General features: G+C 35.5%; 2 protein-coding genes across 2 annotated transcripts in view; one reads left to right on the top strand and one right to left on the bottom strand.

Moving 5' to 3' along the window:
• The window catches only part of LOC125818788 (putative late blight resistance protein homolog R1B-14), a 128,389-nt gene that overhangs the window by 68,890 nt on the left and 44,430 nt on the right, over positions 1-15,069 (bottom strand). The window lies entirely within an intron of this gene.
• Positions 6,565-8,528, top strand: LOC125818803 (putative late blight resistance protein homolog R1B-14). The gene is made up of 3 exons (XM_049498319.1): positions 6,565-6,613; positions 7,613-8,355; positions 8,400-8,528. Exons 1-3 carry the CDS (start codon positions 6,565-6,567, stop codon positions 8,526-8,528), a joined length of 921 nt encoding a protein of 306 aa, XP_049354276.1.

Genomic DNA, 15,069 nt, shown 5'->3' with positions numbered 1-15,069 from the left:
AAGGCAAGTTAGTATCAAGTCAAGTAAAGTTAAGAAGTAAGCCCAAGCAAGTTCTCAAAGCTTTTCAAGAGTCGTCATTGAACGTTTTGACTTCGTTTCAAGTTTCAAGTTAAGTCAAGAGCATAAATTTGAGTCCATTTCTCAAAAGCTATTCGGGAACTAAGTATTCCCAAAGAGGTTTGTAAATGTTTTACATTTGAGTAAGAGGGGAACCATGTTTTCCAAAAGAGCCTTTGGGCTAAGTTTTGAGTAATTATCTCAATTAAAGAAAGATGTGTTTAAAGATACTTATGAGTCAAAGTATTGTTGGGAGTAGTATTGAGCACCGAATTGGGGACCCGAGTTCATATCAACTCAACTCTCCATAAGAACCATGCGCCAACATGGGACTTGACGTATCATTCTTTTTAGATGATCACGTAAGATTAAGCTAGTGGATCTACTAAGCAAAAGTAAGGTCCTATATCACGGCAAGGTATAGGATGGTCCTTGGGCAACGTGAAGTAAAACGTTGTACCACCACTAGGGCTTATAGTGGTGGTTGTCGGTTAAAGAATCTCCCACTAAAGTTATATTACTTTTATATAAATAAAGTTGAGTTGTTATTGCTTTAATCATTAACGAACTAAGTTGTTTGCAATGTTTTAAAAGCTTTATATATCGCATGCGTCTTATTGCCTTATATATATATATATATATATATATTGAGTTCAGTTAAGTTATTCTTGAGTCGTACAGGGCCAAGGTAAGTGTTCTCTTGTATTCCTTTCAAGCTTAAGTTGTGGTTTAGCTTTCCAGCTCGCATACTCGTACATTCCATGTACTGATGCCAGTTGGCCTGCATCTTATTATGATGCAGACACAGGTACCCAGGATCAGCATCCAGCACGTCGTTGATCCAACTGAGCACTCCAGAGTCAGTGGTGAGCCCTTTTGCATTCCGGAGGACTCAATTATTTTGTGTTCTTAGTTTTGTTTTATTAGGGTGTTGCGGGGTTTGTCCCAACATCCATCTCAGTATTTAGAGGCTTCATAGACAGTCAGCCAGTTAGTTTTGAGTCTCTCATCTATGTATATATGTAAATATCCTATTTTGAGATTCGAGTTGCCTTTGTGGCCAGATTTTATAAGTTAAGTTGTTTTGTAACCTTGCATTTTCATTGAGTTATTCTGTAGGGTTAGGTTTCCGCTGAGTTAAGAAAGTCAGGCCAAGGGTTCGCTTGAGACCAGCAATGGTCTCCGAGTGCCAGTCCCGCCCAGGATGTAGGCTCAGGGCGTGATAGGGACAAGACCCCTGATCATCCTAACAACTGAAATACTAAAACAATGTAAAAGGGGATCCTCCGGAAAGCAAAACGGCTCACCAACTAACTCTGAGTGCTCAACTGGATCGACGAGGCACTGGATGCTGATCCTGGTTACCTGTATCTGCATCATAAAATGATGCAGGCCAAATGGCATTAGTATATTGAATGTAGGAGCATGCGAGGGGAAAGCTAAACATGACATTAGGTTGAAATGAATTCTGAAAGAACCACTTACCTCAGCTTTACTCAACTCAGTGCAGAAATAAACAACAGTAAAGATGTAGTTTATATAAAGCATTTAAACAGTAAGCAACAACTCAATATACATACATAAAAAAGTAATATAACTCTATGGGAGTTTCTCTAACCGACAACCATTACTATGGGCTATGTGATGATATAACGTCTCGCCCACGCTGCCAGAACTGTCCTATAACTTACCGGGAGGAAAGGCTTAAAATAGTCCATTATCTTTGAGTTTAGACTCAAAATAGTCCTATTTCTTTTTAGTGGAGCATTAATAATTCTGATTCTTTAATAAAGTGGTGCATTTTTAGTCTCCATCATAACCACCGTTAGTTTTTTAACAGACCAGTGGGTTATGCACGTGACCTGAATTTAAATTTGATAATTAATTGGGTTTTCTTCATTTCTTTCTTATATTTGTTCATTTAATCCAATTTCTTTACCTGAGAAACTCCTTTACTGTTCTTCGGTCCCTTTTACTTCCTATTTCTAGTTTTTGTTCCTTTCTGTAATTTGGGGCTTCTGGCAATTTTGAAGGAAAATAAGAATTGCATAGACTATATTTTGGTTCATTAGTTTTCCTTGCTAAATAAACGAAAGTAAAGGAAAGAAGGGTAACCGAAAGCCTACTTATTCTATAAAGTTTCATACTTTTTTGAGAAAAAATATATATTTTCAATTCACCTAGATTAATTTCAGATTTTAGTTTTCAATTGTATTAGCACCTTCTGAATGAATGGTTAAGTTGAAGACGACACTAACATACTAGAAGGGCACAAAGATAACATGATTTTAGAGGTAAAGAGATATCAAAATACCAAAAAATAAAGAGCAATATCAGCAAAACAACACTAAGAAATGCAACATAGTAGCAACACCAGAAAAAAAACAGAACTATAACATCATTTTAAAGTTCAAAACACTTGAAAATGCATAAAAATAACTCCAAAAGTATAGTATATTGGCAACACCGCAACACCTACGGATTTAGAACAATACAACACTTGATAACAACAACACTTGAAAATGAAACAGAGGAACACCAATGCAATATAGTTGCAGCATCATATCCACCAACAGTCTGATAGCAATATAGTAGCACCAAAAAGGAGATATCAACACCTGAAAAATGCATAGATAAGCACTTGGATAAGGCTAAACTACCATTAACATTGAACACGTACTAGCAATCAAAATAAACTAAATTACCAATGATTCATTTTAACTTTGTGTTTGTTGAGGGTATATCCAACCAGAATCTATATCAACTACTTCTTCTTGTCCAACTGTTTTTTCTTGTCCAGCTCCTTCTTGTCTAGTTTTTGCTTGTCCCGCTTCTTCAAGTCCTCTTCTAACCTGAATCATAAGTTCACATATAAATTGAGTTAGTTTAAGATTATCCGATAAGAAACCAATTCTGATATAGTTAAGATATAGTATTACATGTAGTTTTTGATGAACTGAAGTAGTCTCTTGTGACACAACATTATATTTGCAAGTTTTTTTGTTATGGCCAGGCTTGTTACATGTACTGCAGTCTAGAGATTGTTGCTTTCTTTTCATCTTAGTTCGACTTGCTCCAACTTCATCGGCTTCCTTTCTTCTCGCCTTTTGTTTTCTTCCTCTCTTTTTCTTTCCTACAATTGTTGGAGGCAATGGAGGAACTTTAGTTGATTTAGGCCACATTTGTGGCCCATTTATCAGAAGAATTGCATGTTCATAGATTCTTCTATATGTTTCGACTTTGTAACAATCATCCACATAGTCAAGAATGTTATCCTTCTTTGCCCGAATTGCTGCAATAGCATGCTTGCAAGGAATTCCCATGATACTCCATTTTCTACAACTACATATTCTGTTCTCCAAATCAACAGCCCAACTATCATGAATAGTAGCTCCTATAATCTCATACTTCCATTGATTAGATTTTCTAGGAATATACTCACCCGCTGCAGTCTGATTTTTGTGAAAAATATCCTTAATCTTTGGGCAAACATCATTCGAACTCCATTTATGCGCTTTCTCCCTATTTGCTAACATTCTAGCCATGAGAAGATATCACAATTTCTCCAAAAGTGTCACAATAGGCTTGTCTCTAGCATCAAGGATCATGCTATTAAACACTTCACAAATGTTATTTAATAAAATATCACACTTGGCATCTGAAGAGAAATGAGACCTTGACCATTGGCTAGGTTCTTTGTCATTGAGCCAATCGGCAGCATTTGGATCTAACTCTCTTATACGTACCATGCAAGCATCAAATTCTTTTACAGTGGTAGCCTTTGCAGTAGCCCAAAATGCTTTTTTTAATGTGAACCCACCAAAACCAGCTCTCTTAAAATTGTTATGAAGATGTCTCGCACAAAATCTATGATTGACATATGGCAAAACCTCATTAAAAGCTTCAATAAGACCTTTTTATTTGTCGGACATAAAGGTCCAACCAGTCTTATCTACATCTAAATCAGCTGCCAAATAGTTCAAAAACCAAACCCACGACTCTTTACTTTCTTTCTCAACAATTGCATAGGCAATGGGAAATATATTATTATTACCATCAATTCCAACAGCAATTAACAGTTGAGTCTCATACATTGGACCCTTCAACCAACAACCATCCACGCCTATTATTTTTCTGCATCCTACCTTGAAAGCTAGCTTATGAGCAGCAAAACAGATGTATATCCTTTAAAATCTGTATGGCTTGTTCGGTATCTCATTCTCAGTGAACTTCATATGAATTGTACTACCTGGATTTGTCCTATCAATTTCAATACAATAATCCCACATCATTTTGTATTGATCCTTGATATCACCATCAATCAATGCAAACATCTTAGCTCTGTTGGCTTGAGATAGAGTTATATGAGCTCGTGGATCTACACTTACTGTATCTCTAAAATCAACTAAGCTTCAAGCCCTGTTTGATTTAATTTCTATGAGGTATTTTCTTGCAATATGATGATGTTATTTTTCTATTATCATAATGCCACTCCTTGCAATTATGTGTAGGAATGTACTTCCTAGTTTGGAAAGACGTATCCCTTTGCATTTTACATGCTGTGATTTCCCATTTGCACTCTGAATGTATACAAACGGCCTTCATTCTTTCTTTGTCATTTTTGAGCCACTGGATATACTTTCCATTCTTAATCTCATGAGTAACTACTGCACTTTTAAAATCTTTCTTGCTTTCAAAAACACATTCTAGAGCTAAAATTGGATTGTCTCCATCTGTTTGTGGATTAAAAGTAGGAAATTTCAAGATCTCATTTTCAGAATCACTATGCAAACTCTTTGTGTCCGTAGAATCAACACAATCAGACTCTCCTTCTGGAGCTGTCATCTTTCTCTGTGCTTCGATACTAAGGATCTCCCATTCATTCACTATGTATTGTGCAGTCTTTTCATGTTTATCAACAAGTAACCCATCAGTTAACTCAACTTCCGAGTCGCTAAAATCATTTGCCAATAGATTTTCCTGAACAAGTTGTTGTCTGTTATTATCTGCAGCATTTGAGCTATGTATAGAAGTCATATCTTCTATATTGAAATATGAATCCAAGTGTCGAAGTAAATTTCGATCATGTTGTCATTTGGGATGTTTTTGCGAACAACATGGGCTTCATTATGTAGACACCAACCTCCATCTATTACTAGATCTTCCACATCTATGCCAAAAAGTTATTGAATTCTTTAAGTATCCACAAATCTCTGCCATCTTCTTAAACTCATGAAGGTCCAATTTGTTTGCATTAACAAAATCAATATAGTCTGTGTTGCCCTCAACATAATGCTTTTCTGGAGTACGTTTCATAACTCCTCCGTGGTGTATTTTGATACTAAAAAATGATGTATCTGCCGTCGATTCTAAAATAGCAAAAATTATATTCTAATCAACACAAATAATACATATACAACATGATATTAATATTAAAGTAAATAACAAAAAGTATAAATTTCAGGGGAATTGATTAAGTCATATAACTTTTAAAATATTAACAAACTTACAAAGCGACATCTTTATATATATATATTCATAAACGTGCTTCTTGTGTTGAATTATTTTTTGCGATAGTGGGATTTGATTAAAAGAATTAAAAATAAAATCGTACTTACCATAAATTAGAGGTGATTCTCTGTCATCGTTGCTCCTTAAAAACATTATAACTTCCAAACTTTGATTATATTATTGAAGAAAGTATAATGCAGGTTTCAGATTTTAGGGTTATTTGGAGATTAGAGATAAAGAGGGGGAAAACTAAGAAAGAAGACTAATGTTTCAAAAGGAGAAGCCCAAACAGCATTGCAATAGCAAGAGTCTGTAAGTTTGGAGGGAAACATATGAGAAGCACGTGCATAACCCACTGGTCTGTTAAAAAACTAACAGTGGTTAGGATGGAGACTGAAAATGCACCACTTTATTAAAGAATCAGGACTATTAATGCTCCACTAAAAAGAAATAGGACTATTTTGAGTCTAAACTCAAAGATAATGGACTATTTTAAGTGGATCCACTAGTCTATGCTAAAAAGCATTAAAGAATCATCTAAAAAGTATGACCCTTTCTACCCACGATGACTACATGGTTTATGGAGACTTGAGTTATTATGAACTCGTCCCCATATCGGTGCTCAATACTACTCCCAAAATATACTCAGCTCATATGTTTAAAAACAAAAATCTTTTTGTGGTTTGAGATAATTACTCAAAAAACTTATCTATTAAAGAGATGGAACTCAAAACTACTCATGAAAACTCATTTGGAAATCGGTGTTTCCTCTTACCTTAAATGTGAAAAAATTTGTTCTTTGGGAACTTATCATTTGAAGAAATGAACTTGGCTCTACTGTTTCTCAAACTTCATGCTTAAATCTTTAAAACAAGTTTAAAACTATTGTATAAGACTTTAGAAAGACTCTAAGAACTCTCTTGACTTGCCTCTAAGCTCTACCTTGAATTGGATTCATGGATTCAAGGGTCATGATCTCATGTTATAGATGATATCATGATGTTTAGACATACCTTAGAGTGTAGAAATCAACTAGGAAACATACGTACGATTCAAGGAAACTCAAACGGAAAGAAGTGGGAAAGGGTAGGAGACCTGGTGTCCCTAGCGCTCTAAGTGGCGCGGGCCACTAGAGGGCAAACTTCAGAGATTGGGTTGGGAGCTTTGAGTGGTGCGGCGCCCCAGAGCCCAAACTACAGAAGTTTATTTAGGGCGCTCTGAGTGGCATGGCGCCCCAGCCCCCTTCCCTATGTTTTTTGATGAATTTTGTTGCTTGTTTTTCAACTCTAAACCCTCTAGATTCAATAAGCTTCTTCCCCAAACACTTAGATTCGAATACCCCACCAAAGTATACAAGAATCCACTCAAAAACAACCTTAAATCACATCAAATCACCTCAAGAACTTCTCCAAAACTCAACAATCAAGATTCAAACGAAACTTCAACAAAATTCATCAAGAACTCATAAACTTTTCTTTCAAGAACACAAATACGCTGAATTTAATCATGATTGGCACGTGGGTGAACGAACACAATGCTATGTGATCTCACATACCTCGTAGGGATCAACCCTTGGTGAAATCCACAAGCTTAACTTCAATAACGCGACGAATCCTTGTTTCTTCTCCTCTTTTCTCCTCTTCTTTTCTCTTCTCTCATAACCCTAACTTAATTTTCTGAACCAAATTAGTTTAGACCCCAGTTTAATTACCAAAAACGAATTTAATTAATTAGGTAGTGAAAAGACCAAAATACCCTTCTAAAATCCAGTTTTGACTTTCCTTATTTAGATCAAAGGATCTTGATGTTATACCTATTGTGGGTATGCACGGACTTGGAAAGACCACACTGTCAAGACAAGTATACAATAGTGAAGAACTAATTACTTATCATTTTTACAAGAAAATGTGGGTTTCTGTTGGGACATCAAAGAAACCAAAGGATATTCTTGTTAAGAAGTCGCGCCAAGCAATAGTGAAGAACTAATTAAAGACAAGGATGAGGATCAATTAGCTCATATCATACGTGAATTTGTTGTTGAAAGCTTTCCCGAACAACCAATATCTCATTGTCTTGGATGATGTATGGGACACAGCAGTTGTAGATTTTGTCAAGAAAGCTTTCCCGAACAATGAATCCCAGCCCCGAGGGGACAGAATCATGTTGACAACTCGCCAACGACGTGTGGCTGAAGCTGTCAGCGCTCATCCTCACAATCTGGAAAAATTGTCAAAAGGGGATAGTTTTAAGTTGTTGGAACAGAGAGTTTTTGGCAAAACAAGGGAGTGTCCTATTAAGTTAAGAGGATATGGAAATGAGATTGTAGATAAATGTTGTGGCGTACCACTTGCTATAGTGGTGATTGCAGGAGCTTTGAGAGGTTGTCTGGGTGAAAGTGATTGGAAACTAGTCAAGGATAATGTGGGGAAGCACCTGTTAAACAAAGATGACAATAAAAGCTGCTTGAAATTTGTTGAAACGAGTTACAATCATTTGCCGCAACAGAGAAAGGCAGCCTTCTTGTATTTTGGAGTATTTCCTCAAGGTTTTGATATTCTTGCTAGGAAACTTATTCTCTTATGGGTTGCTGAGGGGCTAATAAAGTCCGGTCTTCAAGGCAGTAAAATCGAGGAGGTTGCAGAGACTTACTTGAGCGACTTTGCCGGTAGGAATTTAGTGATGGTGATGCAAAAGAGATCTAACGGTCAAATCAAAACATGTCGGCTCCATGACATGTTGCATGAGTTCTGCATTATTGAGGCTGAAAGGATAAGTCTCTTTCAACAAGTATATTTCCAACCTGGTGTTCGAGGCAAGATATGTTGGGGCAGTTGGAATGCCTTACGGTCCTAAAATTGAAAGAGAATGCATTCATAGGGAAGAATTGGAAGCCCAAGAAAGGATGTTTTAGCAATCTCCAAGTCCTGTGGATTGACTGGGCACAAAACTGGGAAACTTGAGATGCATCAAATCGTTCATTCCAAAGTCTTACACACCTTGTTCTTATTTCCTGTTATGATCTCAATGCTGTGCTACACGAGCTGGCTGATTTACCTTATCTTCAAGAGATGAGGCTGATGCACACATTCAAGGCAGTCAGTTCTGCCAGAGAAATCAAAAGCAAGAAACTACGGAGGAAAGATCCGGAAAGCAGCATCAATCTCATTATATTCCCCCCTGCCTCATCCACAAATTAAGGTCAGTCAAATTCGTTCATTTTGTCTTGAAAAATGATTTTATATCTTCATCATACATTTGTGTTTGTTCATAAGTTACTTTCTGCAATCCATGAATCCTTTAACAATCACGATTTCACATTGCTTAGCATAGAAAGCTCTCTCCAACACTTCATCTATCATATTTTCCTTGTAGGATAGAATTAACGCATGACGGTCACTAGGAATTAACCTGGGATCAATGATGGCATATGGAATACTCGTGGATCACTCCGTGTTTTATCTTTCTGCAGTTCATTCCTCTGATAAACTTGTCCCAATGAAACAAACCTGTTGTCTTTTTATCTATTCAAGCATTGTGATCTTTAAAATAAGTTTCTGTGTGGTTTAATTAAGAGAAGTCGAATAAATACGCTCCCTTATGCGCTTGCCTGGGGAGCGTTTCGAATTTCTTGTAAAGCTTTTCCAGCTTTCAAGTTTTGTTGCTAATAGATTATTTGTGCCATCGAAAGCATTTCTTGTTATTCCTGCAATTATTTCTTGTAAAACTCTTCCAGCTTTCAAGTTTTGTTGCTTGTGTGCCACCGAAACTCAAGATGCTATTTTAATCTAAGTTCACTCGGACTCTTCACTCTCAGTGCTGCACCCCTGTCAACACAACCTGGGTGACAAATACAACGATTTCTGTAATCAAAACAAAAGCTTAGGTGAAGTTGAAGAAAATGGATTACCTTGTATATAGAAATTTCTATACCAATCATATTCTCCCCCATATCATAATTTTCTCCGGGGAATAATTTTACACAAATGTCTCATAATTTAGACATATTCTCAAAGCTCTATTTTTAAATATTTGAATTATTTTAAGCCGAATTCCCGTACCTGAATTCACTCCTATCTCACATCAATAAAATGGAAGGTTCACTCTTCTAATGTTTTCTTGTGAATGTCAACTTTAGAATATAAAATCTGCAAGGAGCTAAACATCAAGAATAAGGCTAGTAAAATGTGATGAAGTAATATACTTACCAAAAATATACACAAAATTCAACTAATTAGAGAACAGTGATCAACTATAAATGATATTAGGAAAATTAATCACATCTTAGCTAATTCATATAGCTAATATCACTCATAGAAGCTATCACGATCGGACTTCTAACGTAGTGAACATGATCAGTCCATCGCAGTTCTCCAAAAACATATGTATCTTTTACTGCATCTGCGTCCAGAACTTTAATTGTTACATTAAAGCTCTTCTCTTGACCAACGTGATCAAATTCCAAGACGCGGGGATTAACAGAAGCTGAAAATATTCTCTGTGGTAAACGAACACGTCCAGTGTATCTGCCAGGGGCACTGACATTCTTGAGCCTACGAGTGATGGTGATTGGATATGAGAGAGAGATGTTGGGAATTGCTATGGAAGGATAGTTGAAATCCAAGAGATATTATTTAGGCCTTGCTGGTGCTTAGGACAATGATAAGATGATTCTGTTTCTGAAAATTCTGTGATGTTTTGGTTGTAGCCCAGGAAATCATAGTAGTCATTCACTGTCAAGGAAGGGGATGTTTGTTATGCACAAAAATGACCACGGAATTGATTAGATTTTTGAGAATGTGAGGAGTTATAGTATTAGGACCAACAGAAGAGAAATCTGCCATAAATGGAAATCTCTGTAACAATAATGTCGCAAGTTAGAACTACAAGTATCAACACTGGAAATAAGGAAAAGAAAGAGATGTATTAATTTGCTTTGGAAATTTCTTGATTTGTAAAGAAGAAGTTTTTGAAGAAGAAAAATTAAGTCTTTTGAGGTGAAAACGTTTATTAGCTATGTAAAATGGCTCTTGATCTTCTTTTAGAAGCTCATGCAAATGCTTCAATGCCATAATTCAACAAAGAAAGAAAAAAAATTTCTTTAAAATTCAAGATTTATGAAGGGCTTTTGAGTTCTTGAAGTATAAAATGCAGAATTGAAGAGCCAGAGAAAGTTGAACAGATATAAGTAAGAGGGTGATTTAGAAGATCTGAGGCAATTAATTTACTATAATGTTGGTGAATGGTGAAACAAATTACTCCCTCCGTCCACTATTGTTTGTAGATATACTAAAAATAGTTGTCCAGAATTAATTCTCAATTTAAATAATCAAGAAAAAATTAGTCACTTTTTTTCAATTCTGCCCTTAATGATTACATAACTATTGGTTTTTAAAAAGTAGTCATTTTAAAGTTACAAGACTATTTTAATGTGAAAAAAATTATTTTTATAGTTTTCAAAAAGTACAAACCATTTTAATAATAATTGATAATAGGGTTATATTAGTCAAATTGTATCTTATATTAAATTTTTCTTAAGGATTGTGCATGAACTTATCCTGACAAACAATAGTGGATGGAGGGAGTAATTTATTTACCTATAAAAAGACAAGAAAAGAGTACTCTGAATGGTAAATTTGATTCAATTATTGAAATGGCTGTAACTGTAGTTGTAAGACTGTTTCTTTTTTGCGTAGCAGAAACATATGGCAAGGTTGTGATAACTAGTTGCATAGGACTCTATTAATTAGCATAAAAAAATGGCTCTTTCTGTCTCTATAATATGTGTGCGTGTGGGTGGGAATTTCTAGGAAATGCAGGGATTAGGAAATACAGAAGATACAAGTGATGTGTAGTTGATTAGTTTTTATTATTATTTTTATGATCGTGTTGTTCGGAGCACTTTTTGCATATTTTGACTTATTACACGAAATACCTATCACTTTCAACCAATAACATGTATTAGGTAATTCTCTCCACCAAAGCTAAGACAAATGAAAACAATCACCTAGTCATTTAGTTCATCATGAAGAGTCAGAAACACACCTAAAATTTTCATCTTTATGTGAGTTTCACGCCTTAACATAGGTTATTACTATCATATTTGTACTAAAATATATTTTTCTGGAGATGTACATAGTCAGTGTAAGGAGTTTTTACACTATCAAGTAATCTATCCTGCTTTCGACATTACAAATCTCACATTTTAAGGAGGCTTATGATCGGATAGTGTAAAAATTCTTTATGTTGACGGTGTATATAACTTAAAACTCTCCCAAATAAATCGTACTTATTGCAAGAGAAACGATCATTAGTGCTGTCATTTTGACAAATCCCTTTCCATCTTGAAGGAATAGGTCCAAACCCTTCATCGTTGAAGCTCTCTGATTCAGGCCAGACACCTGTTCAAAGAACACAATCATTTTTACGACAAACGAAATTGCAAACCAACAACAATTACTACGCCTCAATCCCAATGATAGAGTTACGATTTTTACTAAGGGGGTTCAAATATGAAGAAAAAGACACACGAAGAAGTCGAAGGAGTTCAATGTACATCTACTATATATACATGAAAAGTTGAAAACCAATTTTGACCAGGTATAAACAGTGTAATTTTCCAACAGAGGGAGTTCAGTTGAACCTCCTGAGTCCTTACTAGATCCGCCTCTGCTCAATACTAACCATGTTGAATACACAATAGTCGCATGACTTAAATGATCAATTATTCGTCAATAAATAAGATCGAGTCGACCATTTGGACGGACAAGTGTAGACTATGGCAGAAAGGCAGGTAGTGTATACAAGTTAAATCCAATTAACAATGGTGCAACACGACAAACAGATTAAGAAACATGTTCGATCTATAGGCCACCGTCCATAAAAAGTGGTAATGAAACATGATCGATCTACGCCACCATCCATAAAAAGTGGTATATATAACGAGAAAGATAAAATGTAGTTAATATACCGTACATACAAGTTAGATCGAATTAACTATAGTGCAACACAATAATTAAAATTGGGAACATGATTGATCTATAGGCCACTGTCCATAAAAAGCGGTATTAATAACTCGTAAAATAAGACAACAGTACATATAAGTTAAATCTTGTTAGAATATGTGCATCCACTAATACTTAATGGACCAGGTCCCTAGACAGAATATAAGCACAGAAAGTAAGTAACTCAAAGTAAGGTAAACACAATAATTTTACGTGGAAACCCCCTTGCTCACGGGAAGAGAAAACCAACATCGCAGGATTTCCATCCAAACTCCATTTAACTTCAAAAGGAGAAAATCTCCATATTACAAACTCTTCCAACCAAGGAATTAAAACTCTTTAATCCTTCCTCCTTACTGTAGTAACTCTCCTACAAAGGAAGCAAACTAAGCAATAACTCTATTGTCCACTACACCAACTACCTCTAGCTGATATAGACTTCAACTACCTGACATGGCAAACTCTAGCTGGGAATTGTAGATCTCAACAAGACTTCAAACGATCTAGTTCCTTTATAACATAGGAATAGATCTTACAGGATTATGCACTAAAGATATACACTTTAACAATTAAGAACAATGATAACTCTATCTGGTCCTCTAGCTGTTTGAGAGATATTATCTGCAGAGAATGCAACCCTTTTTGTTGATATATCTTTTTTTCTTGACTAGGTTGTTTCATATCAAGATGAGGATATATTATCCTCTCGACAAAATAACGTAGTGTTCTTTGATTGGTTGAGTACACTGTTCTCTCACCAACCACGTCAGAAAGGACAACCTTTACAATTGTTCACCATTTGACTTTAGATACCTGATCAATTATGGGACCAGGTTGCAAGTTTGTGAGTATCATCAAAATTTTGAATTCTAACATTTTCCCCTTTTTGATGATGACAAACAACACTTTATTATTCCCTCTACCACGGATATATCCCGACATACATTTCCAAGACAGTCATTTTACCTGTCACAATACCCAATACCATTCTTCCCCCTTTGGCCATGACCAGGTCCCTTTCCTTCTTCAAGTAACTGCAGTATCCCTCTTTTCTCAAGTATAACTGGCATTCATCTAGTATAACAATATATATATATATATATATCCCCCATTTTGACATCACTAAAAGGTTAGAGTAATAAATCAAGTTGACAGAAATGTAGTTCATGAAAATACATAAAGTGATGGGACAGGCCAGTAGAAGCAAGAACATTTTCATTCAACCAAAAGGATCAGCAGTCAAAACATTAAAAACAAATTACAAATGAGAACCGGGGAAATGCCATCAGATAACAAGGAAAGAAGGAAGAAAAATTGAGGACTGGAGGCCGGAAGTTTGAAAGATGATGACTAGGAGGTGAGGGATTTGAGAACAAGAGATAAACGAGCATCAGCCTCTTCATGGTTTTTAAGAAGTTTCTCCTATAATTCTGTGTTTTTGGCTGTCCCTGATCAGTCAAAGTTTTTTGAAGTTTTGCATTTGAACAAGCGATTGACTGTCATGGCTCCGAGTTCAAACTTTAACTGCTCCTGAAAATCAATGAAAACTCATTTCAAATCAATAATTTTCTATTTCTCTACTTTGGGGTTTAAAATATCCGATTTGTGGATAGAAATCATGAAATATGAAAGGGATATTCTTGAGAAAAGAGTAAAATAGGGTTACAAATACGTACCAAATGATTATGAATGAAAACACATCAAAAATTGCCTTAAACCGACCTTTCTAGCTCCCAAAATGTCAAAAATACGAAATGGGTTCAAATAAATATTTTAACTCAGTGATTTTGTCACTAAAACTCATTTTTTGTCGCTAAAAGTCTATTTTTCAATCGCTGCTAAAAGTGTGCACCAACAACCTTTTTGACCCTCAAAATTTATCTATAGCCCTATAAACACGAACCAATAGTGCAAATTCATCATAGAACATGTTTTAGAACCATCGGATTTCAAAGAAAAAGATTGTTATGACCAAAATAACCCCTCGGAACCCATTTAGGCAAAAAATTCAACTTTTTACATAAATATTTAAATCACAACCTAAGGTCAAGGGACTCTAACCCACCACCGTACCCTGCTCGACCAAACTCGACATTACAGTCTCAATCAAACTAATAGAATCCCTATCCGACCCTTGGATCATGAAAATGTTGACGTCAACCATTTCAATATAACTCAACTCAAAAGGCTAAAATCCACCAAAATCTCACCCGATCGCATTGGGAACCACACTAACCATTCCCGGAATAGATAATAAGCATGAAGCGCTGAGGGGAATGGAAAAATGCTCAATTCACACATAAAAGTAATTTCTCAAGAAATGGAATATTACATGTTCAATAATCATGAGAGAAATCAATATATGAAAAAGAATAAGAATGAACCAGCCATAAATTGGAGTCAATGTTCGTTAAAGTCGGCGTTCACTGAAAACCAGAAAAAGAATAATTAACATAATAAAATATGAGTCTATTTATATATAGTTGGTTAAAAATTGGTA

The sequence above is a fragment of the Solanum verrucosum genome, unplaced genomic scaffold, assembly GCF_900185275.1.
Source record: "Solanum verrucosum unplaced genomic scaffold, falcon-dt-bn FXZP01000252.1, whole genome shotgun sequence".
NCBI classification, from domain to species: Eukaryota; Viridiplantae; Streptophyta; class Magnoliopsida; order Solanales; family Solanaceae; genus Solanum; species Solanum verrucosum.
Note: the sequence above shows the minus strand (reverse complement) of the source record. Positions and strands in the feature narration are given on the sequence as shown.